The sequence below is a fragment of the Pseudonaja textilis genome, chromosome 1 (assembly GCF_049901715.1).
Source record: "Pseudonaja textilis isolate UNSWEBS1 chromosome 1, rPseTex1.2, whole genome shotgun sequence".
NCBI lineage: Eukaryota > Metazoa > Chordata > Lepidosauria > Squamata > Elapidae > Pseudonaja > Pseudonaja textilis.
The window spans coordinates 319,899,752-319,925,278 of record NC_141990.1 but is presented as its reverse complement, the minus strand read 5'-3'; the positions used below and the strand labels follow the sequence as shown (position 1 = coordinate 319,925,278).

General features: G+C 47.4%; 2 protein-coding genes across 7 annotated transcripts in view; one reads left to right on the top strand and one right to left on the bottom strand.

The window, feature by feature from the left end:
• CHAF1A (chromatin assembly factor 1 subunit A) overlaps positions 1-12,435 on the top strand; it is a 29,156-nt gene extending 16,721 nt beyond the window's left edge. For 2 of the 3 annotated variants that reach the window (XM_087922623.1, XM_026720349.2), the window contains exons 8-15: positions 832-1,058; positions 2,386-2,554; positions 3,210-3,290; positions 4,887-4,979; positions 6,603-6,861; positions 8,097-8,578; positions 9,518-9,626; positions 12,096-12,435. In XM_087922623.1, the coding sequence (XP_087778749.1) occupies positions 832-1,058; positions 2,386-2,554; positions 3,210-3,290; positions 4,887-4,979; positions 6,603-6,861; positions 8,097-8,578; positions 9,518-9,626; positions 12,096-12,166 (1,491 nt within the window). In that variant the 3' untranslated portion in view covers positions 12,167-12,435. Of the gene's footprint in view, positions 1-831; positions 1,059-2,385; positions 2,555-3,209; positions 3,291-4,886; positions 4,980-6,602; positions 6,862-8,096; positions 8,579-9,517; positions 9,627-11,169 lie in introns of all 3 variants that reach the window. The other variant, XM_087922624.1, reaches the window with a different exon arrangement.
• Positions 12,436-15,516: 3,081 nt separating this feature from the next.
• The window catches only part of UBXN6 (UBX domain protein 6), a 31,364-nt gene continuing 21,353 nt past the window's right edge, over positions 15,517-25,527 (bottom strand). For 2 of the 4 annotated variants that reach the window (XM_026720351.2, XM_087922642.1), the window contains exons 8-11: positions 23,654-23,876; positions 21,677-21,807; positions 20,209-20,354; positions 15,517-15,668 (exon numbers count right to left, since the gene is read on the bottom strand). In XM_026720351.2, coding sequence (XP_026576136.1) covers positions 15,540-15,668; positions 20,209-20,354; positions 21,677-21,807; positions 23,654-23,876 — 629 coding nt within the window. In that variant the 3' untranslated portion in view covers positions 15,517-15,539. The remainder of the gene's footprint in view (positions 15,669-20,208; positions 20,355-21,676; positions 21,808-23,653; positions 23,877-25,527) is intronic. The other 2 variants (XM_087922641.1, XM_087922639.1) reach the window with 1 other exon arrangement.

The window sequence follows — 25,527 nt, the reverse complement described above, 5'->3', positions numbered from 1 at the left end:
TGTGTTTTTCCTGGGCAACACCCTAAACTACCTGAACTAGAAGGTCGTCGTGAGGTTCAGGAACTATTAACAGAATTGTGTGCCGAAATAGCCCGACTATTGCAATTTAGCTAAAATAAGAGAATTTAAGGAGTTGCAGGCCCAGGTCCCCACAGTCAGAATGTTGCACAGCCCATCAGGATGTATAATCAACCTGCAATTTAAAAAAAAAAGGTAGTTCTTGACTTATGGCCACAACTGAGCCCAACATTTCCATGGCTAAGCAAGCCAGTTGTTAAGTGAGTTTTGCCCCATTTTACGACCTTTCTTGCCACAGTTGTGAAGTGAATCACTGCAGTTAAATTAGTAACATGGCTGTTGGGGGAATCTGGCTTCCCCTCATTGACTTTGCTTGTCAGAAGGTTGCAAAAGGTGATCAGGTGACCCCAGGACACTGCAGCCGTCATAAATATGAATCACTTGCTCACCATCTCCATCCATAACCACAGGGATGCTGCAATGGTTGTAAGGGTCGAAAATGGTCACAAGTCACTTTGTTCAATGAATTATAATTTCGAACGGCCACTAAACGAATGGTTGTAAGTCGGGGGATTACCTGTAAGCACAATCAACTTTCAGTGTAAAAACAACCTAACGTGGCTGCGATGTGACGGTTCTTCTGTTTAGACTTTGCCTTCAGCAGCAAAATGCTGACCTCAGAATGGCAACATATTTTATTTTTAAGGGTGTGATTTGATTGTTAAGTTCCTGGGCTTCAAGGACAACACTTGCATCGTACCCATTGTGTTCCGAGGGGAGCGGCGTAATAACCGTTGTCCTCTTTGTTTTCAGACTCTGGCAGGCTGGTGTGGGAAGTTTGCTCCCTTTGAGATCAAGGAGAACATGGTCCTTTCTCCACTTTGCCGGGTGCCCTTTGATCAGGGCCTCTCCGACCAAATGGACAGGTCCGTGCAAAAGCAGAGCTGCGACTCTTCTTTCCTGGAAGAGCTGAAGAGTCGGGACCCTAGGAAATCAGAGCCCACCCTTGTTGGCAGCCCCAGGGCTGACGGGATTAACAGGTGAGCTACTCCTTTTGGAAAGGAGGTCTGCCATAGGACAGGTATGGTTTTAGCAGAAACACTTTGGATAAAAATAACAGTTCAGGAATGAAAGGACAAGCTGCTGGGTCTCTAGGAACTTGTTAACCCAAAGAAGGAATGAATGGGCAACTGGAGACTTTCTGGTTTTTCTTTGAAGACGTTTCGCTTCTCATCCAAGAAGCTTCTTCAGCTCTGGGGAATGGAAGGATTTATACTCCTTGCAGACAAAGCTGGTCATTTGCATCCCTTGAAAAGAGTGGTTGAGGCTACTTGGAGTTGAATCTGCGTTCTCAGGGTCACCAGAGTAGTACAAATGGGTGCGGAGCCTTCTTGGACCTGCTGAAAGGACGGTGTTGTAGACTGGAGATAGATGATAGCAGTAGCACTAACATTTAGACTTATATGCCACTTCCCAGCCGCCTCTTAGCAGTTTACAGAGTCAGCCTCTTGCCCCCCAACAATCTGGGCCTTCATTTTACCCACCTCGGAAGGAAGGAAGGAAGGCTAAGTCAACCTTCAGCCGGGTGAGAATTGAGCCGCCAAACTGCAGTCCCGCATTCTAACCGCCGCGTCCCACCCTGGCTGATATCCTATCCCTCCCCGTCTGCCTTCAAAGAAAAGCCAAGAAAGTCCAGTTGCCTCTTGAGAAAAGAAAAAAAAAAAGGCACCTTTGGGATAACCGCGACCTGGATGACTGAGAATCTCCCCCGTCCATCCGTGGAGATACTTTCACCTGAGGTTGAGAATGCCCTGCGTATATCGCTCGGGTGCGGAGACCCATTTCAAGATGTCCCTCCCTCGCTCAGCTTTTAAGTTTCAGCTTGCCTTGGCTGCAAGCACCCTGCTGTGTACCCATAACTTCCCTGCTGCAAGAGGGTGTGCTTTGTGACCTGTGAACCCTTAGCCATCCTTCCCAGATGTTTTCACAGCAGGGCACCTCTGGCATTTCTATGCACCTAGTAGAGAAAGCTCTAGTGTCCCCCTCCCCTCCCCCATCCCTCTTTGATCTGGGGTGGTTTGCAGGGCACCTGTTTCCTTAACTTTCGCTCATTCCTTTTGGCTGTGACACAATTCACGTTTTAATTGAAGCCTCTCTGGGGAAGTGGACAAAACTCCTTGTTAGTCAAGCATTATTATTCTGGTATTAATTAGGAACTTCGTTTCAGTGGAGGTCAAGGAGGGCTTTCGGCTCCCCTCTCCTGTCCTCCCTCCCCTCCTTTCTTTCGTGGTCTTGCAACCCGGTGGGCGACACCAAAGACTGAACGCCCTATTTTTTCTTTTTCTTCTTCTTCTTCTGGTTCAACAGCGATGTGGTCATTGTGAGTAGCAGCCAGGCAGAAGATGTGCCCGAAAGGAAGAAATTCGGCAGAATGAAACTCCTGCAGTTCTGCGAGAATCACCGGCCTGCCTACTGGGGCACGTGGAACAAGAGAACGTCTACAATAAGGCCCCGAAACCCTTGGGCCAAAGACGTGGTGAGCTGGGAACATCAAACAGGTCCAAAGGCTGTTGGGGCTAAGCGGGTGTCGGTGGGAGGAGGAACTTAGTAATCCTTTGTGGGAAGAAAGCATCCCATACCGGGTGGGGAATTCTGAAAGTTGGAGTCCACGTGTCTTAAAGTTGCCGAGTTTGGAGTCCCCCGGAATCTTGCAATATTAGCAGATCGAAATGTTGGAGGGGGCTTTGGAGGTCCGGTTCAATCCCTCCTTCAAGCAGGGGACCCTCTTATCAGTTCAGACAAGTGGCTGTCCGGCCTCTTCTTAAAAACCTCCAGTGATGAAACACCCACAACTTCTGGAAGCAAGGAGTTCCTCTGGTTAATCGTCCCCACTGTTAGGACGTTTCTCCTTCATTCCAGGTTCTTCTCTCCCTGATTAGTTTCCATCCGTTATTCCTTGTCTGGCCTTCAGGTGCTTTGGAAAATTATATGACCCCCCCCTTCTTTTTTGTGGCAGCCCCTCAAATATTGGAATTCAGTGACTTTCTAGGATCCTTCTCAGCTCTAGGATTCTGTGTTTCTCCTTTGCCGTTAATGCTGTTGGAAATCGGTATCTCTCGCCATTCCGTTGCGCACGGTCCCTCCGGAAGGTGTCTTGCTTAGCTTGCGTGGTCTTGCTTCTCTCCCTGCAGAAGCTCCTGGACTATGAAGTTGAGAGTGACGAAGAGTGGGAGGAGGAAGAACCAGGGGAGTCCCTCTCCCACAGCGAAGGGGTAAGACTAAGCCTTTTCCCGAAGCAGCAACGTGCCTCTCTCCTTCCGTGACAAAACTCTCCTTGGGAAGAAGACCGTGTAGCGGTTGAAATGTTGCAGGTCACATGGAGCGGCGCGGTGGCCTCGTGGCGGAGCTCTCGCCTCACAATCAGGAGGCTGTGAGTCGGATCCTAGGCAGAGGCAGATAAATATTTCTCTGTCTGGGCACCACGAGAATTTACCTGCTGAATAAAATTCCTCATTGGCGGCAGGAAGGGCATCCGGCCAGGAAACACTCAGTTCCGTTCAGTGGCCCAGACTCCACCCTGCATGGGATTACGGGGTCGTTAAAAGAAGATGAGGATGTTGCAGATAACATCTGGAATCAGGCATAGAAATTGGTCACCCACAGTTGGCCACATACCCCCATCCCTTGATGCTCTGGGAGAAGGTGACTGGAACAGTAATAGACAGAAAAAAACATATATTTTTTTTACATTAAGTTGTGTCCAATTATGAGAGGTTGCCTGGAGAAGTCCCCGCAGTTTTCTTGGCAAGGTTTTTCAGAAGCGGTTTGTCATTGCCTCCTTCCTAGGGCTAACAGAAACTGACTAGTCATCCAGTCGGTTTTGTGTCTGAAGCAGGACTAGAACTCGGTCTCCTGCTTTCTAGCCAGAGGCCTTAATCCCTGCACCTAACTGGCTCTCCGGCATGATTAATCTAGACTTGCCATCAGGATCCATATGTCTGGGGGTGAAAAATACCCTATAGATGGGTGACTGGAAGGGCAGTTTCCTCCTTGTGAATCAAACCAATTCTGAGTTGTGACTTTTTCCAACTGAAGCTGCCCCATAATTGGAATCTCTCTCTGTTCTTTAAACTCCGATATGTGCCTGAAGACCTTTTTGAGAGAGGGGAGGGTGAGGAGGAGAGAAGGGGAAATCCGGCCCTAAATGTGAGAGGTGCATTTCTTTCGGAAATGGCAAAGACCCAGAAACCTTTTTTTTAAAGAGTTTTTAATATAAAATAGGAAAGCAAGTAGGAAAAACGAGGGAGGCAAAAGAGAAGCGTAGAGAAAAAAAGACAAAAAAAGGCATTGAGTTCAGACTCTCTTTGGTGCAGTAGAATAAAATAACATCAAACCTCCACTTTATACTTTTCCATATTAGTATAAATTACCCATTTCTACAACAACAAATTAGATAGATTTGTTGTTGTAGAAGTGGGTAGTTTATATCATTATTATATTATCAGTAAAACCCAAAATCAAAAGTGTCATTTTTTTCCCCACCACCTCAAGCACAAAGTCCAGAAGTGGTTTCCAAGTAGAAACAAGTAATTGTGGTTGTTGTTTTTTTCCTTTGATCGAAACAGTCAATTTTGTCATCTCTGCTAACTCCATCGACTTTTGCAGCTATTTGTCCTTCCGTTTTTGTGCACAAATTAATCTTGTACAGAACATATAAAAATAGCCACAAACGTCTTGACGCAAACGAAAATGCCCTTTCCTTCCCAACCAGCCCCTTTTTCGAAAGATCCGCCACTGAAGTTGTTCTTAAGAGAAAGACGTTCTTCCAAAGCCGCTTTGTAATCTCTCCCCGCTTTCCTGTCATTCAGGATGAGGAAGAAGATGGCGGAGAGGAAGAAGATGATGACGATGGCTTTTTTGTTCCCCATGGATACCTTTCGGAGGATGAAGGCGGGATTGAAGTAAGCCCCAAAGGGAAGGAGGCTAAGAAGGTGGAAAAACAGCCAATACTGTAGATGATGTTGGTCTACCTCAGCTGGTAATCCTCGGTTCACGGCCCCAGTTGAGCCCAGAATCGATGTTGCTAAGTGGGAAACTTGTTAAATGAGTTTTGCCCCCGTTTTATGACTTTTCTTTGCCACATTTGTTAAGCGAATCATTGCAGTTCTTACACTAGGCCCACGGTTGTTAAGTGAATCTGGCTCCCCCATTGACTTCGCTTGCCAGAAGGTGGCAAAAGGGGATCGCTTGACCCCAGGACTCTGCGACCGTCATAAAGATGAGCCAGTTCCCAAGCACCTGGGGTTTTTCAACACCTGACCCCGGGGGATGCTGCAACGGTTGTAAGTGTGAAAAATGCTTTTTTTTTTTTTTTAGTGCCATTGTAACTTTTAATGGTCATTAAATGAACTGTCGTAAGTCGAGGACTACCTGTAGCCCTCAGGATTGATAGCCAGAGACAATTTCTGTCAAAAGGCTGCAACTCAGAAGTTAAAATCTACTAATTTGGGAAGATATATTGAGCTTCCGTATCTGATTCTGCATCAGTAAAATTAAAAAGGAGTAAAAATTAAGATTGAGAACAAAAACCATGTAAACTTGAATGGATTGCATGTATCAGATACATGACAGGGTTTGTGTTACATATGCACAGCCATTATTGGGGATGGGGGGTGGGGTAGTTCTCAACTTACAACAGTTCATTTATTGACCAAAGTGGCAATGGCACTGAAAAAAGGGACTTCTGTTTTTCACATTTACGGCCCTTGCAGCATCCTCATTGGTCACATAATCAAAATTCAGGCGCTTGGTAACTGACTCATATTTAGGACGAATGCAATGTCCTGGGGTCCCGTGATCGCCTTTTATGACCTTCTGACAAGCCAGATTCCCTTAACAACCATGTTACTAACTTAAGAACTACAGTGATTCTTGCTTAACTGGCAAGAAAGGTCATAAAATGGGAACAGAACTCACTTAACAAATGTCTCACTTAGAAACTTTGGGTTCAATTGTTGTAAGCTGAGGACTACCTGTATAAGCAGGGGTCAGAAACCAGAAGTAGAAGTGGACCAGACTGGTTAAGCACATCAAGTTTGGAGACCCTTCGTGTCCACAAGAGATCTGAGTCCAGCTGCACCGCACACTCTTCCCCCTCAGTTGTCTTTTGAGAAAAAACACCTTTTGGGGACAGCCATGACCTGGTTGACTGAGAGAATCCATCGACATCCCTCTAAGTTACCTGATAGCTGAAGCTGGCTGACTCTTTGGAACGTATTAGTTGTCAGTTTAATCTTTGTTTGTGAGTCTGCTGAGCCTTTTAATCTCCCATCAGGAACCAGGGTGGCACAGTAGTTAGAGTGCAGTACTGCAGGGCTTCTGCTGCTGCAGATAGTTGCCTGCAGTTTGGCAGTTTGAATCTCACCTGCTCAAGGTTGACTTGGCCTTCTGAGGTCGGTAAAATGAGGACCCAGATTGTTGGGGGGCAAGAGGCTGACTCCGTAAACCACTTAGAGAGGGCTGTAAAGCACTGTGAAGCGGTATATAAGTCTGTGCTCTTGTTAAACCCACCCCTCCCTACCCAGGAGTGCGATCCCGAAAACTACAAAGCCCGGCAGAAGCTGAAAGCCAAGGAATGGGACGAGCTGATCACCAAGGGGAAGAGATTCCGCATCTTGCAGCCGGTGAAGATCGGTTGCATTTGGGAAAGCGAGCAGAGCGGTGCCGTCACAACGGCAGAAATGGGGATCCTGCAGCAATTTACGGCTTCTGTCCTGGATGTCGGTTTTGCAGAGGAAGATTTGATAGAGAAAAGCAACAAAAACAGAACAAAAGACCAACAAAGTAAGCGGCGGGTGGACAGAGCAAAGAACCAGGGTCTTCTGTCCAGAACCAGGGTCTTTTCTGGAATGTGCAATGAATGGATAAGGCATTATTTATTTTGGTCTCTTACATTGGTGGTTTACTTTTTGAGGTCAAAGAGAAGGTCTAAAGTAGCCATCAGTTTCACAATACAGGTAGTCTTCGACTTATTACCACGGTTGAGCCCAAAGTTTCTGTTGCTAAACCAGATGAATTGTTAAGCAAATTCTGCCCTGTTTTACAACCAGTGGTAGGCTTCAACCTTTTTAAATACTGGTTCTATGAGAGCGTGCGTGCGCAGCAGTCAAAAACCACCGATTTTCAGCTTCAAACAGGTGAGGTGCCTGTTGAGGTAATTCCCCGTTAGGAAAATGAGTGCACACAGGGAGACGTAGTGAGAGTGGTGAAGAATAACACACAACCAGCACACAGATATACTGTATAGTAAAATGTAGGTTTTTACTTCCAGTAAACGGTTAAGCAAAGTCCAACAAAACAGTCCAAGTCATTCACGGTGAAAGCCATCAGTTTTCAGTCCAGGGATAATCCAATAACAAAGTCCAATACCAAAAACAGTTCAGTAACAGACTTACATCAAATCCAAGAATAACGATGATCAGCAACAGTCAATAGGGAAATGCAGGAACAGCAACACTCTCAACACTAAGACAGAACAACCCAGGTTTCTGGCTCCATCTTATGGCCGTTTGAGGAACCACACCCAATTACAATTTTAGCATTCCCTTAAAGAGACAGCATTAAAGTGTCTATCCTGGTTTATATATTTTCCAACCCATCTGTTAGGTGACTTACATTCCTAACAGCACCGCGCAAATCAGCTGAGCTCAAAACCAAGGAAATAATGTACAGGAAAGAAGCCAACTGCTCACTGGTGCTACCGGTTTGGTAGAACCGGTGCGAACCGGCAGCATCCCACCACGGTTTACGACCCTGGTGGGCACAATTAAGCAAATCACTGCAGTTGTTAAAAGTTTGGAGCAGGGTTATTAAGTAACTCTTAGCTTTCCCGTTGCTTGCTTGCTACTTGTCTGAAATGATACAGGATCTCCTCTTGGAGCAGGGGTGGCCGGGTGGGACTAGTAAACCTCCGAGGTCCCTTCTGTGTCCCACAGTTTATTCTGTGACCTCTAAATTCGCTCCAGCAGCCAGGGACGCCCTCGGTGTAACCTAAGGTTCTGTTTTTCGCCCCGTTGCAGTTCTGGCTCAGCTGCTTCCTCTACTTCACGGCAACGTGAACGGAAGCAAAGTCATCATTCATGAGTTCCAGGAACGCTGCCGCTTGGCGTTGCTCTCGGACCCCAACAATCCGGTCTCCTCCCTGGGCAGCGGAGATGCCAGCTGCAAGGTCCCTCAAGGCCAATCTCCGGCCTGCGAGAACGCCGTTCCTTCCAAAGCCAGGCTGAAGAAGATCATCTCCGAGAACTCTGTTTACGAGAAGAGGCCTGAGTATCGGATGTGTTGGTACGTGCACTCCGAGGTCCTGAAGAACTTTGGCCAGGAGCACCTGCCTGTGCCGTGCCAGTGGAACTACATTACCCAGCTTCCATCCGTGGCCAAGGAAGAAGCGGGCAGTTTGCAAGGAGGCGCGGCAACCCAGACCACCCCAGTCTCCGCAAAACGGAAGTCGACGCAAAGCATGTCAATAACCAAGTTCATGAGACCTCCGGGGACCGAGCAGGTAAGGATGGGCTTCTGTTAGTCGCTAGTAACTCCCTCCTTGCTGGTGGTTAGCAAGCTGCGTCGCCCTCATTCTTTGCTTCACATTTTGTTTACCAAATGTGGCCGAGATTCTGACTCAGATTGGAGAGGCTATGTCTAATTCACATAGGATATAGTCCTCGACTTATGTCCATAATTGATTACCATAATTGAGGTAATCAATGTTGCAAAGCTGGTCATCATGTGGACTGACCCAGCTCTTTCTTTCTTTTTCTTTTTCCTTTCCTTTCCTTTCCTTTCCTTTCCTTTCCTTTCCTTTCCTTTCCTTTCCTTTCCTTTCCTTTCCTTTCCTTTCCTTTTCTTTTTTTCTTTTCTTTTTTTCTTTTCTTTTCTTTCTCTCTCTCTCTCTCTCTCTCTCTCTTTCCTTCCTTCCTTCCTTCCTTCCTTCCTTCCTTCCTTCCTTCCTTCCTTCTTCTTCCCTTTCCTTCTTTCTTTCTTTCTTTCTTTCTTTCTTTCTTTCTTTCTTTCTTTCTTTCTTTCTTTCTTCCTTCCTTCCTTCCTTCCTTCCTTCCTTCCTTCCTTATTGTGATAGTCATTAAGTGAACCCATTCCTCTTATAAGAAAACGCCACGCAGAGCCTTCCGCACGAGCCTTCTCTCTTGGTTCACGGTTTTATTGGTATGACCAATGGGCATAGCGAAGTAGTCACCGAGAGTGAGCCCGGCAATTACGACTGTAAGTCATGACAGTTCATCGAACGGTTCATCGCAAGACCGGGCCCAATTTCGCAATCTTAATTTGGGCACGAAAAACTCCGATCTGGCTTTACTTCAGTGTAACCACTTGGCTTTAGTGAAGGGTCCTTTCGCTCACGATGGATCGGAGAGTCTTTCTTTCCTAACCGCCCAAGCGGAGGGGGCTGCCGCCAAGGCTTGACACCCGTCTCTTTCGTCCCAAGGCGGAAATGACCGAGATGGATGGATTTCAGGCAGACACCGAGGAAGATGATGACGATGAGTGCACCATGGTAGATGTACAGCCAAGCCACGGCAAGCTGGCTAATTCAGGTAGATTCTTGCTTATTCAAAAGTTCCACAGCTGGGGTGTGTGTGTGTGTATGTGTGTGTGTGTGTGTGGGGAACCAAGCTGGCTAAACATCAGTATTGCATGAAGACCAGTCCACCAGACCCAACTTAAGTTGAGAAAGACCTCTAACCCAAACTAGTTGAGACCCTCGGCCGGTCCCAGAACAATAACTTGTATTAAACCAGCAATGTCAGCTTGGTGTGGTGGTTAAAAAGCATGGGACTAGAAACCAGGAGGCTGCGAATTCTGGTCCTGCCTTAGGGATGAAACCAATTAGCTGTCCTTGGGCCAGTCCTTCCCTCTCAACCCCAAAAGGGAGGGGAAAACCACGTCCCCAAACGTCTGTAGGGATTCTCAGTCACATCCAGGTCACAGTTGTCCCGAAGGTGCTTTTTTTCAGGAGGGAACTGGATTTTCTTGTTTCTTTCTTTGAAGGCGTTTCACTTTTCATCCAAGAAGCTGCTTCAGCTCTTTTCCAGAGGCAACTGGACTTTCTGGTTGTTTTTCTTTGAAGACGTTTCCCTTCTCATCCCAGAAGCTTCTTCAGCTCTGACCAGATGGTTGGGAATGGATTTATACCCCTTGCAGACAGCTGGTCATTTGCATCCTTTGAGAGGGTCCTTGAGGCCACTTGAGGTGTATCTGTGTCCTCAGGGTCACCTGTGTGGTGCTTTCAGTTACCTGAAAAAGCCACCTTGGAGCAACCATGACCTGGGTGACTGAGAATCTCTACAGACGTTGAGCTATACAATTTGGGATGAACCCTCTTTGAAGTGACCTCAACAACCCTCTCGAAGGATGCAAACGACCAGCTATCTGCAAGGAATAGAAATCCTTCCATTCCCCACTATCCTGTCAGAGCCGAAGAAGCTTCTTGGACGAGAAGGGAAACGTTTTCAAAGAAAAAAGGGGGAAGCCCAGTCGCCTCCTGACAAAGCACTTTTGGGACACTTCCCCAAACCTTGCAAAAGAAGCTTGGATGCTGGTTAGTCCAGGTAGTCACCAAGAATCCAGAGTCACTCAAGGCAATAAAGAAAATTAGAAATAAACAAGAAATAAAGTTCAGTTACAATTCAGTTCAAATCCATTCACAGTATGGATGGAATTTTTATTTTTCATTTTAGCAGCAACCATCCCTCCTCTTTCCAGAAACTTGCTTTCAATATTCAACAAGCAGTGATCGTTAAAAAAAAAGAGGTGCCTCACAAAAGGCAGGAAATTCCTTCGAGGTGTAGTGGTTACGGTGTTGGCCCAGGAAACAGGAGTTCTAGTCCTGCATTAGGCATGGAAAGCCAGCTGGACGACTTTGGGCCAGTCCCCAGGAGGCTCCGAGTTCCAATCCCGCCTTACGCATGAAATCCTGCCTCTTGGGCTCAGCCCAGCTCACCTCAAAGGGTTGTTGAGAGAAGGAATATAGAAGGAATATTACGCACGCCCACCACCGTGAGTTACTTACAATAGGTCATCCCAAAAGGTACTTTTTCAGGAGGCAACTGGACTTTCTTGTTTTTTTTTTTCTTTGAGGACGTGACCCCTGGGACACAGACCAACCTCCAAGCGGCCTCAATGGCTCTCTCAAAGGATGCAAATGACCAGCTGTCCGCAAGGAATACAAATCCTTCCATTTCCCAACCATCCAGTCAGAGCTGAAGAAGCTTCTGGGAGGAGAAGCGAAACGTCTTCAAAGGAAAACCACCAGAAAGTCTAGTTGCCTCCTGAAAAAAAGTACCTTTTGGGACAACCATGACCTGGAGGACTGAGAATCTCCATCGGGTGTTATAATAGGTCCTGCTACACACCCAGCTTCAACGGGGCTACGTTCTGACCCAGCTTCCCAAACACAACACAACCTCTGAAGCGAACTCAAAAGATTCCTTTTATCAGGAATGCCGGCAGCCCCAGGAAAAAGTTCCTCTCGCAGGCTAAGAAGTCCGTCTGTCCGGAAGACGAATCGTTGTCTGCCACACCGATTCATATCCGCCCCCTGCCTTTTATCCCTCAGACCTAGGGTGAGACTTCACTAGCAGCAGCGGCTCTTCCATCCCAAGGACCGGCCCATAGATTTCCACTGCTCTCCTCTCCTCTGCCTTCTGTTCATCTGCACATCAGGCGCTGGACACAGCTATTCCTCCTCTTCCTCATCAGCCACCTCCAGACCTGGGGGCTGTTGACTCCCCGTCTGAGGGCTGACGGACGGCCCAGGCTCTGCACCTCTCTCTCTCTCTCCCCCGTTTCAGCTGTTGGAGGTGTCGGCAGCCAAGAGGCCACAACAGGGTGGTAGAATAGAAGCCGCAGTCTCTCTTGCACCGGTCTCCCCATATTTATATTGGAGTTTCCCCATTTTCACAGGAGGTGCCCTGGCAAAGATGCCGGGCTTCCCCCTCTAGGCCTTACCGAAATTAGGAAGCCGTTTTTTTTTTTTAAAAAAAATGATGTTGTTGCCTTTGCAGCGCCGGAACGGAAGACCTCCAAAGCAGAACCAGCTGCCGCGGCTGCCGGAAACTTCCCTGAGACCTTTTGATATATGCATCCCTATTCTTTCCCTCCTCCGCTCCCCTTTTTGTACGTACGTAGAATTCTTTTAGCTTATTGTAAAACCCTTGTGTATCTTTCTTTTTTTTTTTTCTCCCCCCGTACGAGATACTTGAACATACTGTGTTCCTTGTAAAGAGAAGACAGCACTTTGTTCGGCTCCAAACCGGTGGACGCTCAAGACGTATTTTTTAGAGGCGTAGGGGAATCAAACAAAGGGCATATAATCACTTCTAATAAAAGCATTATTGAATTTTTGATGGGCACTGGAGAAGGCACCGCGATTCTTCTTTTTTTTTTAACCCCCACCTAAATTTGAAAAGGGTTTAATCTTTGGGTTGAGGGTGGCTGCTCACGTGAAATCTTGCTTGGCTGTTTTCTTGAAGACATTTCATGACCCAGCTAGGTAACATCATCAATGCTTGGAAGGTGTGTGGGGTTTGCTCTCTGTTTATAAACAAGTGGCTTGTCAGTATTGGTGGGGGCGTTCTTGGTTCCTTGATTTTGCTGTTGTATGTTGTTGGTTTTTTGGTCTGAGTTGGTCAGGCAAGACAGAGAGCAAACCCTTCTAGCACTGATGACGTTACCTAGCTGGGTCATGAAATGTTTGTAAGAAACCAACCAAGGTCAGAGGAAACCAAGGACCCAGGCCCTTTTCCTCCCCCTCCTCCCATAACTCCCACACCCTTAGCACTGATATTATTACCCAGTTGGGTCATGAAATGGGGAGCACCAAGGGCCTCACAGTTCAACTCTGAGCTACAAAATATTTCCTTCTATTGACAAGAGGTCTCTGCATCTCACGCTTTTTCCGAGTTCTAACTCACCTTTCCAAGCAAACCGTTTTTTCCTCCCTCTTTCATGGCAGCTGCAAGCGGAGGTGAACGTTTTGCAACCATCCCACTGTGCCCTTGTGGTCCCCTCCGAAAGCCCCGATCCTGTCCCTTCTGGGCTTTCAACAAGCAAGCGCCTTCCACTGAATCCCTCCCTCCCATCAAGCAGGTATAATTCGCTGACAAGTATGATTTCCTTCAGCTCTGTTCAGGGAGCTCTACATGGGGGGGGTGTCAAACTCAGTTTCATTGAGGGCTGCATCAGGGCTGTGGTTGACTTTGGGGGGGGGGCGACTGGGGGTGTGTGGCCCACTTGACACCACTCCCCAAACCGCTGGCATTGTGTAAAACAGGCCAAAGCCACAAGATTTCAAGACAGATGATTTTAGCGAGTTGTTTCTCCAGCTTGACAACTTGCAGACCTGTGGAGGTCCAACTCCCAGGATTCCCCTGCCAATCTAGCTCATAATTTAGGCGGCTCCAGGGATTCAGATCAAGATCTTATCTTGTAAAGATGCTGCTAGAAAGGGCCAATCATAAGACTTCCGACACACTTCTAGCAGCATCGGCCTTAGGCTATTAAAAGCAGCCGAGTCTCCATTCCAGGAACACGGGTCTGTTTCAGCAACAGGCAGTATCAGATCCACCTTCCGGGACTAATCCCTCGAGCCATTCGATAATTGCTGTTGTGGCCCGCCATTGGCCAGCAGAGCTGGCGGCAGACTTGGACAGCGAGGAAGTTGGGGAGGAACCTGGGCCAGTCCTGGAAGGCTCTGATGAGGGCTCTGCATTGGAGGCAGAGATGGGGCCAGGGCCGTTCGACAGTTATCAACTGCCATCAGAGTTGGAGATCAGTGGGGAAGAAGAACAGCTGGAGCCTGTTCCCAGTGTGCGCATGCACAGCGCTGCCAGATGAAGGGAACAGTTAAGGAACAAGGGTCGACTCGGGAGTAAAGGCTCAGGTGGATGGTGAATGGCCCCTCCCAGAGGGAAGAAAGAAGAGCGAAAGGGGTTTTGCAGGAGACAAATTAGTTCATTAGGGTGAAGATCTGTTCCTGACATCATGCTAAGTATTGTCTGCTACAGCGTGACGTCTGAAAGATTATCGTCCTGGCAATTCTCCAAGCCTGATAAAGGTCTGTAATTGTGGGATCTCTTGAAAGACTGTTCGCCGGGACTTTGCTGGAGAGGAATTCGAACCTTTGACCTAAATATAAGGGTTTTTTTTTTTAAATCAGGACGAGGAAGTCTGCTTCATGATCTTGGGGAGCCTAGGTCAGAACAATCACCCCCCCCCAAACACACAGCCAATCAAACATTTTGAACAGCTGCCTTTCTTTTAAACATCAAAACAGGATTCATTGTACAGTTTTTATGCCTCACACTTTGGTTATGAATCTGTTTGGGGAAAAAAGATACATCAATTAAATCCAGAGCCTTCTTGGAAAAAAAAAAATGGATATTTTTTTGCGGGGGTGGGGGCAGCAGGGAAAGAAAAGGACTTTTTCGTCTTTATTTGAGCCCATGGACAAAACCGGAAACCGTTCACCCCAGACTGCTACAATGGGGGTGAGGCAGTGGGGGCTGCGTGGCTCCACATTTTCATCTACTCGTCCTGCCCTCCCCAGCACCATCCGAGAAAGCTCTAAAGCAGCGGTCCTTATTCCTCCACCAAGAACAATCGGAGGAAGCGGACAGAAACTATCAAGTCCACAAAAACAGGGCAGACGGAGACTCAAGACAGCCGTACTATCCCCAAGGGATCTGCTCCCACATCTGAGAGACACTCCCACCCCACCCCCCAAAAAAACCAAACATCAGCATTTTTATAAAGGTGCATTTCTTACAATTCCTTCCCCGAAACGGCCTCCTGTAAACATGCTGCGGGAAAAAAAAATAAACCACGGGATTGGATTCTTCAGAACTCTTTCCCACAACCTATAACTGAAGAGCAGCGGCAGCAACAAGCTCTTGTTGGCTAGAGTAGTGTACGCTCCTCCTCCTCCCCATAAAGCTGACAGCTTATCTACGACCTAAAATAATAATAAATTCAATGTGATTCGGGCCCTCCTGTGGGCTTTGTATCGGCGACGCAACCATCAGCCAGAAACACCAGCCAGCGGCCCTGGCAGCGTAACTGGGGTGGGGTGAATCTTTGGGGCGGACCATTCTCCCGTTTGCTCAGCCCGGCTACGCCGACCTTTTTCCACCCCGAAGGTGCTTCAAAGTGAGAAAAAGATCAGTAAAAAGGGGGACCGATGAAACTTCCAACAGACACACACACACACACACACAAAAGTGTGACGAGGTGACGCTGGAAAAATACCCTCCCCCATTGGAGAGTTCCATGGGCCAAGCCCCGGGAAGCTGGAATGGCGGTTCTGCTGGGAGCTGCCCTCGCTCGCCAGCCGTCCGATGCCAGCCAGGAAAGTCACATCTGCGGCTCTAGAGGGCCAGAGAAGCCGGCTTCGGAAGAGTCGGGGACCACACAGGACGGAACCGGATCCAACCCCATGGCGCCTTTTATTTTCAGGAGAGCATCTGCACCGTGAGGAGGAGGTCGGGCTTCAGCACGCTTCCCATGTGCTCCCCCCTGGAGGCCTTGATGTCCTCCATGACCTCCGCGTCCCAGACGAAGGTCAGAAGCGCCGAGGGCACCTGGGCGAGGAAGAAGAGGAAGAAGAGAAACTGAGCAGGGGGTTCTCAAGGCACCGGCGTTGAACTGGGGCAGGTATAAGTCCTTGATTTAACGACTGTGGCAAAAAAAAAAGGTCACAAAACAGAGCAAACCTCAATGTCTCGCTTAGTCGTGGATGTTCTGGGCTCAGTTGTGGTCGTCAGTCGAGGGCTACCGCGTTTCCCCCCAAAATAAGACCCTGTCTTATATGGTTTCAAACAAGCTTCATTGAGTTTCACAATCAGGTGGCGTTTGAGGGACAGCACCTGGCTAGTTGAAATTTGTTCCTCACGGCTTGCTCTCCATCCCAAGGTGGAATAACAGAGTTGGAAGTGACCTTGGAGGTCTTCTAGTCCAACCCCATGCTCAAGCAGGAACCCCTGTCAGCCTTATAAGTCATATTTTACTCGGAAGTTTCGAGGCTGCCACATTCAGTGCCTGGGAATTGGGGAGGAGGGATTTCATACCGAGGTAGAAGATTAGACACAACAACATTTTTTTCTCAGTGTCAAGGACGTGTTGCCCTGCACCTGGAGAGCAGTGTCTTGCGGGATGTCGTGGGGCCTGTGATGGACTGACGGACGCAGGGGATGGATCTTTGAGTTCTCTTTTGGGACGGGAAAACACGGAACTCTCAGATTCGGGTTTTCCCAGATGTGTCAATAGGACAACAACGCTAATAAAATGGAACTGTGAGAGAACGTTCATCTTGGAGTTTGTTGGGCTTGGCGTTGGTTTGTCGGCTTGACTTAACAACTGGCAAGAAAGGTCACCGAATGGAGCCAATATCAATGTCTCACTTAGTCATGGATGTTTTGAGCTCAATTGTGGTCACAAGTTGAGGACTATATGCTGCCTTTAGTAAAAAAAAAAAATGTCTGTGGAGATTCTTTGTTCCAAAGGTCATTTTTTCAAGAGGCAACTGGACTTGAAAAGACCAAAAAAACCGAAGGAACGTTGTCCTTCCATACGTTGCAGGAAGATCAGGAAAGTTCAGGAGAATCTTCAGCCCACCCAACATACGTTCACCCTTCAAACCCAAGAACGTGCTAAGCTTGTCCACCCGTGAGGATAAAACACCCAGACACGAACTATGTCAAAGAGACAAACGACGTCTCTTTGGAGAACAGCAAAGTCCACCTTTTGGACAGAAGAGGACCGCTGGTTTGAAAGAAGGGGCCAAAGAGGCCACCTGTGTCCAAATTGAACAGCCCTCCCTCAACAGACGGGGAGGAAGACGACGTCGCCTATCTCCAATCTACCTGGTCCTTTCAACGGTTCCAAGGAGGCTCCACACCCATTTGCATCACTCAGGTGACCCCGAGGACACAAACAAAACCTCCAAGTGGCCTCAAGGGCTCCCTAAAAAAGGATGCAAATGACCAGTTGTGTCTGCAAGGAATATAAATCCTTCCATTCCCCACCGTCTGGTCAGAGCTGAAGAAGCTTCTTGGCTGAGAAGGGAAACGTCTTCAAAGAAAAACAAAGTTTAGTTGCCTCTTGGAAAAACAAAAAAAGCGCCTTTGGGATTTCGGTGGGAAAGTTCTTAAACCTTCGCAGAGATATTCCGAGATGCGTCTGCCTTGAAAGCAGCCCGTATTAACGATGTCAAAGATGATCACAAAACTATTGATGACGTGAAACAAAAGGTCGTCAAATGGTTTCTTGTGGTCATCTCCTGAGGTTTGACCGTGCTACACGCAGTTTGACACGAGCTTTTTCTGAAGCCAAATCCATCTCGGGAATATCTCCCTGAATTTCTTAAGAACTTTCCCAGAAAATTTAGGCACTTTGCCAGGGTAGAAAGCAAACTGGTGAATTTGGCAAGGAAATCTCTCTGAAATGATGACCAAACGGGTCACAGATTTCTTTGTTGGCCTTTTGAGTTTCTCCCTCAACCTACTTTTTCGTTTATATAATAAAACCAAGAACTCAACAGTTGCACAGAAGCTTCACCTGACATCTTCTCAACCATCTGCTGTTTCTCTCAAAGGCCTACAAGTTTTAAATCTGCACCTGGGCAGAAAACAGTCTTTGATGTCCCTCCTTCTCACCTGCGTCTTTCTCTCTCATCTCTCCTATTTTAATTATTGTCCGGGAATTAAAACAGGAGTAAAGATAAGCCAGTTTTTTCAGCTTATTCAAAGCACCTGTTGCATTCTACGAAGACCCTGTTTTTTTTAAATGCCTTTTTATTTGAAACAATAGAATCATTTTCCTTTTGGATGAAGGTCCACTGGTCTTTAAAAATCAATCCATGGATACAAGGATCGGACAAGATTGAATTTAGGGGTTGAATGAATATCATCGTCTAACCGACAGCGGAGGGAAACTTGTACAGCTTAAGAAGAGGCGGCAGAATTGTGCTCGGAGGAACATGTAACTTTTATTACACAGGTAGTTCTCGATTTACGACAACGGAGCCCCACATTTCTGTTGGCTAAGTGAGACGTTGGTTAAGTGAATTTTGTCCCATTTTACGACCTCTTGTCACAGGTGGGCTCGCAGGCTAAGACTCTGCGGGGCTTGGAGAGCCCCCAATAACCTCAGAAAGACCTGAATAATCAACACCTTTTCAAGGCTTTTTTTTTTCCTTTCTGGGCATTCAGCCAAGAGCATTTCACACCTCGTCAGAGTGTGGCAAGCTAGATAAACAACCCACTCAGTGCTTGCTTGAGAGGGAGCACCATTGAGAAAAATCAGCTAACATTGCCCTTAGCCTTCGAGGGGATTAATTCCCCAATAATAAGAATCACGTAACTCAGTGGCCCCCAACCTTTTTTGTGCCACGGCCCGGTATCGGCATCACAAAATGATCCGCAGCCCGGTACCGGCATCAGCACGCATGACAAGGCAAGGCGAGCCGAGCAACCAGCCGGCCAGCCAGCCGTCCCCCGCTTCTCCCCGCCACCTTCAACTCCTCCTTTGTACCTTTGTCGATGGGCTTCGCTTCGGGACGGTCGCTCGGCTCGCCTTGCCTTGGGTGCTGAAAGAATCCTCGCGCCTTAGTTTCGTTCGAAGCCGCCACCCCCCTTCGATGAAACTAAGGCGCGAGGATTCCTTCAGGACCCAAACGCCGCTTTCCAACCAGAAAAGCTCACCCGGAAGCACTTTCTCATCAAACAAGATGGCGGCGCCCAGCAAACCAGCGGCCCAGTAGGAAATGTTCCACGGACCGGTACCGGTCCGTGGCCCGGTGGTTGGGGACCCCTGACGTAGCTCACCAGAAGCTCCACTAAGACTCCAAGATCCCTCTCACAGTCACTGCTATTAAGCCTGGTTTCACCCAGTCTTAAATGCATGAAATAATAAACAACTTTTTGGTATATTATCTTTTTTTTTTAAAGTAATTAGGGCAAAGAAGTGGACATTGAGTTGGCCACACCTACCCAGTCACATGACCACCCAACCACATGATCACCCAGCCATGCCCACATGATCAGCCAGTCATTGGGGGGGGGGGGAAGAGCTCCTTGCTAAAAATTTTTGAAGCCCACCGTTGCTCTTGCCACATTTGTGAAACGAATTGCTACAGTTGTGAAAGTCAGTCACATGGTTGTTAAGTGAATCTGGCTTCTCTGTCGGCTTGTCAGAAGGTTGTAAAAGGGGGATCACCTGAACCCTGGGACACGGCAACCGTCACAAATACGAGCCAACTGTCAGGCGTTGGCCCAAATGTTGTTCAGGTGTCCACGGGATTGCTGTGACGGTCACAAGTGTGAAAAAGTGTGAAAAGTTTTGTTTTAATCAGTGCTGTTGTAATTTCCAAAAGTCACTAAAGGAATCCAGACAACAGTTCACTTAGTGACCATTTGACATTACAGCCCCCCACTCCCCCAAAGTGACTTATGACTTTTCACACTTATGACAGTTGGATGATTGGCAACTGATTCACATGTATGACGGTCCAAGTGTCCCGGGGTCAAAGAATCTACTTTTGCGACCTTCTGACCAGCAGCATCCATGTGGGAAGCTGGATTCATTTAACAACCATCTGACTAACTTAATAAATGCAGGGATTCCTTTAACCACCGTGTGGCAGCAGAAGTCGCAAAATGGGGCAAAAAACTAACTTAACGAATGTTTCACTTATTGCAACATAAATTTTGGACCCCATTGTACCGTTGCCCTGAAAATAAGACCCAACTGGAAAATAAGCCCTAGCATGGTTTTTCGGGATGCTTGTTAATATAAGCCCTACCCAGAAAACAAGCCCCAGTTTAAGATTGTCAGCCAGACGGACACATCTGAAACCGTGTTTTCCTGAAAATAAGACCTAACTGGAAAATAAGCCCTAATGCCTCTTTTGGAGCAAAAATTAAGATAAGGGGAAACACGGTAGTCGTAATTTGAGGATAACCTGCAGCTGTAAGCCGAGGACTATCTATAATGCAACTGCCTGTCTTGAGAGGCAGATGAAGCCGCCATGTTCAATTGTTTTAATTCCCAGAAATTCAGGCAATACAGAGAAGAGGCAAACGTCGTCTCTCCTTCTCTCAAAAAAAGGAACCGGATGCTTACCAGCCCACTCTCGTTGAGCGCCAAGTTCTCGTCGGTCAGTCTGTGGCCCCCGGGGGCGAGCAGCTCAAACGGCAGCCAGTCATTCTGCAGAGTCTCCCGCACAAAGTGGAACACGGCTGAAACGGGCTCTCGGGCATAGAAGGTCCCTGCGGGAACAGGAGGAAGCGGGGAGGGAAAGAAATATGAATTTTCAGCCGCCTTTCGTAGCACCAAGAGGAGCCATAAATGGCGGTGAACAACCGCAGGATCTGCTTAATGACGCCCTGAAAAACAAAAAAAAACCCTCAGAAAATTAGGCACCGTCCAGGTTGCTTAAACAATCGCCGTGACTTTTTTAACGACCGTAATTCCAGGGCTCAATTTCAGCCGTTCAGTTGAAGATCACCTGTAAGTAAGGACCAGACCTAGAGCCTTGATGGCGAACCTATGGCACGCATGCCGGAGTTGTCGTGCAGAGCTCTCGTGGTGGCCACAAGCACCATCGCCGGTTGGTCTTCTGGTTGCTGGCGTGCCAGCCAGCTGGTCTTCGCGGGCACCGGAGCGCCAGAAAACGGGCCGAAAAATGGCAAAAACCAGGGTCTTTTTCTGGCAGTTTTCCAGGCTGTTTTCTGGCCATTTTTGGCATGAAAAATGATCTGAAAACAGCTAAAAAGAAAAGGCCTGAAAACACCCCTCAAACAGGCCATTTTCTGGGCCATTTTCAGGCCATTTTTCATGCCAAAAAAACAGGCCATTTTCCAGACCATTTTCTGGGCAATTTTCAGGCTATTTTTGGTGCGAAAAACAGCCTGAAAATGGCAAAAAAAAAACCCATGACATGGGGGCACCAGCCAGCTGGTCTTTGGTTTTTCTGGCGCTCTGACACACGCACACGCCCGCACGTTCCGGTTTGACCACTTGGTGCCGAAAAGGTTCTCCATCCCTACTGCCCCGGAGGCCAGCGATGGCCCATCGGGATTTCACATAGGATGGGATTCTGCACATTCGGCAACTTTTAAGACTTCAACTCCCAGAATTCCTGGGTGCGCCCCGGTCTAGGTAAGCATTGGTCACCTGATTCCAGTAAAGTCTTCAGTGACTGTGGGTAATCCTTGACTTACGACGGTTCGTTTAAGTGACCACTGGAATTTACAACGGCACTGAAAAAAGTGACATGGCCGTATTTCACGCTGACGACCGCGGCAGCATCCCCGTGATCAAAAATCTCGGCCCCTGGTTCACATTTGTGACGGTCGCAGTGTCCTGGAGGAGTCATATGGTCCCCCTTTTGTGACCAAGCGAGTCAATGAGTGGGGGGGAGCCAGATTCACTTAACAACCGTGTGACTAACTTTATCAATTGCGGTGGTTCATTTAACAACTGACAAAAGGCCGTACAATGGGGCGGAATTCACTTCACGAGTGTCTCGCTTAGCAGCAGAAATGGTCTGGCTCGGCCAACCGCAAGCCCATTCCCCCGCCCCCTTTACCTTGTAGGATGTACCCGTCGGGGAAGCGAATCCGCAGGAGGGTGTAGTTGTATCGTCTCAGCTCCCGCTGCTCCTCCTTCTCCCGCATGGCTTTCGTCCTCAGCATGGAGGCCTTCTCAACGGCGTCTGTCCTTCAGAGAGGAAGAGGAGAGGGTCAAAAGCGGACAGGAGAGAGAGAGAGAGTCCTTGACTTAGGACCGCGTGCTTAAGTACCTCCCGGACCTATTTTCCCACCTGGTTTCGATGTTCCAGCATCTGCTTCCCGTTCACAGGATCCCGCCATTTTGGGACCGGAACTGTTTTTACAGTCATGTGACCATGATTGACAAACCTGCCCCACAAGTTCACTTGGCACTAGCGCTTAGACTTACATCCCGCTTCACAGTGGCTCTACAGCCGCTCTCTAAGCCGTTTACCGTGTCAGCCTCTGGCACCCCAACGATCTGGGTCCTCCTCATTCGGAAGGAGGGAAGGCTGAATTGACCTGGAGCCGGTGAGACTCGAACTCCTGGTAGTGGGCAGAAATTAGCCTGCAATGCTGTGTTCTAACCACAGCACCACCAGGGCTCTTGAGAGAGAGAGACGAGAGAGAGATGAGAGATGATAGACAATGTAGATAGGAGAGAGAGAGAGAGATTGTGGATGAATGGATGGATGGATGGATAGATGGATGATACATAGATGATAGGAGAGAGAGAGAGATTGTAGATGGATGGATGGGGACAGACAGAGATAGATAGATGATGGTTGGATTGAAGTTAGATGGTAGATAGATGAGAGAGACAGACAGACAGACAACAGAAAAACCCAGGCTTAACACCTAAGAAAACAACCAAAAAAGGGAAAAATAAGGTGAAAAGTGGATATAATGTTAGAAAGCCACAGAAAAAGGGAACACAGAAGAGGGAAATGGAGGTGGAGAGACAAAGGGATAAAAAGGGCAGAGAGAAGAAGCAAGGGAGGAAGGAAGGGAAGAGAAGTTACAAAAGTGTGGAGCAAGATGTAAAAAACAGGACTTATTTAGAGATAATGGGTAAAAATTTAACTGAAAAAGTGATTCTGCAAAGGTACATAAGATTGCATTGTTATATTTGTATTAGAAATTATGTTAGAAAATTGGAAATAACATATGATTAAAAAGTGGGATAAAATACTCAGTGTAACTCAGTGAAACTTTTGTGAACAAAATAAATGAAATGAAATAAATGAGAGAATTGAACTAGGAAGGAATGGGAACATTTTAATGATATAATGTTTTAAAATATGAGTGAAGTAGGGGGAAACAACTATGGAAAGTTTATAACTGTTCCCATAGAAATATGATACTTATTTGAAAAGTAATGTGTAAAATGTTTAAGATTTAAATGAATACTAATATTAATAATAGATTTGAATTGGCATGGACTTGTTGTTTTAATTATATTATATATCTATAACTTTTTGTCTTTTTAAAATATACTGTGTAACTTTAGAATGTACTAAGCAGAATCCAAATGGAAGTTATGTATTATATTAAGTGTTATAAATTTAGGGGAAAGATATAAAGGCGTCATACTCCAATCAGTGATTACAGGAGAAATTTTGTCTAATGAGAAAAGATAACAGATAGCTGGAAACAGGACAGGCAAAGAACATAAGTATAATGATATGAATTGAGATGAAATAAATAAAATAAAATTAAGGAAGTTAGAAGAGGGGAGAAGCTATATAGAATATGTAGAATGGTAATAAGACAGGGAATGGTATATAAAATGAACATGAATTTGAATTTGTGTCCGTACGAAGAGACGTAACCCGGGATCAAGCTGCTCTCAAAAAAGTTGTTTTATGTTTTTACGTTTTGTTTGTTCATGTTTGTTTTTAAAAATCAATAAAAAAAATTTCAAAAAAAAAAGAAAAGAAAAACCCAGGCTAAGTCAGGAGAATGGCGTGGCAGGAAAGGCTGAGTTACGACTCACCCTGAGGTCGCTCACTCACCGTATCCTCTGCTCCCGCCTCAGCTCCTCCGCGGTGAGGTTGAAGAAGTCACTGGGCAGCTCGAAGTGAGACGCTTGTGCAGAAGGCTTGAAAATCTGGAGCTGGCGATCCAGCTTGGCCCTCACCGGCTCCCCGTTCATCAGCTTCTCCTTGTGCTCTTTCAGCTGGTCCAGCTTCTCCAAGGCTTCGTCCTTCAACACGTAGAAGTCCTCCGTGGCTTCTTCTGGGAGGACAAAAAAAAAACCTGGCTTGTTCTGACCCAACTCCCCAAACAGCGACCAACCGTCTGAAGTGAACTCGAAGGTTCCTTTATCAGGAGCGCTGGAAGCCGCGGCAAAAAGTTTCTCTCTCAACGCAGGCTAACACGTCCGTCCGGCAGGAGATGAATCGTTGTTTGCCACACCGATTCTTCTCCGTCCCCTGCCTTTTATCCCCAGAGCTAAGGTGGAGCTTCGCTAGCAGTGGTGGCTCTTCCATCCCAAGGACCGGCCTATAGATCTCCACTGCTCTCCTCTCCTCTGACTTCTGTGCATCAGGCACCGGACCCAGGTGTTCCTCCTCTTCCTCATCAGCCACCTCCAGACCTGGGGGCTGTTGACTCTCCATTTGAGGGCTGACGGATAGTCCAGGCTCTCGCTCTCTCTCCCTCCCCCTCTCTCTTTCTCTCTCTCTCTCTCTGCCAGCTCCTTTCCCTCTTCCCCATCAGAGCTCTCAGGTTGCTTGGATGCTGACCCTGACTCCTACACCTCCTCCTCCTCCTCCTCTGATTCGGCTGCTGGAGGGGCTGGTGGCCACAACAAGGGGGTTGGTTTTTGGGTTTGCCGCATACAGGTGTTCCTCGAGGTATGACCCCCGCAACAGAGCCCCAAATTTCCATGACTAAGTGAGACAGCCGTTAGGTGAGTTTCCCCGCCCCGACCCTCCATCAATGACACTTTCTTGGCACCATTGTTAAGGGAATCCGCTGGGGTTGTTAAATTAGCAACACGGTTGTTAAGCGAATCTTGGCTTTCCTGTCGAATTTAGGAGGTCGCAAAAGGAGATCACATGACCCCCCCCACCCCACCCCAATAAATAGGAACCGGTTGCCAAGACTCCAAATTTTGATCACGTGACCGGAGGAGAATGCTGCAACGGTTGGGTTATTTATGACGGTTGTGGCCTCCAAAAATTGTGCGATCGCCGTCAGCAACCTCCCCCAAGTCAGCTTGCTATAAGGAAAGTCAATGGAGGGAGAGGGAGCCGGATTCACTTAACAACCACGACGTTTCATTTAACAACCATGGTCATTCACATAACAACCGTGACGGAAAATGTCACAAAAATCAGGCCTCCTTAGACTTAGAATAACTTTGTCACTTTGAATGTACACTGACCGGCAGACGTTAAAATGAAACTTCGTTGCATATACAGCTCTCAACCACCTCCGAGATACACTACATAAAACTGACAAAATAAATAAATACAAAATATACTACGTGACCCAGGGAAAACAACACAGTCTACTTTGGATGTATCCGTGTACGTGGCAAGAAAAATGAAACCCGTGAGTTTGCCAGACCGATGGCACAGGGAACAAACCTGTCGACAGAATCCGGAAGTCTGGCTAGAAATACTTCGAAACCTCCCCCTTCCCCCCAAGGAGAGCAACAGAAACAGACCGCGAAGTGGGTTTGTGGGGGTCTCTTAACAAGGCTTTGATCCCTAAGCCCATAGCGCTTAGAAGCAGCATCCCGAATAACGGGAAGTGAGCTTCTCCACTGTCCTCAACACTCACTGTAGGGACTTTCTATCTGAGACACTGCAGCCACCAAAGCAAACAGGGACGCAATTTGTTAAAACAATCTCCGTTGTGCCTCAGTTGTGTAAAAAGT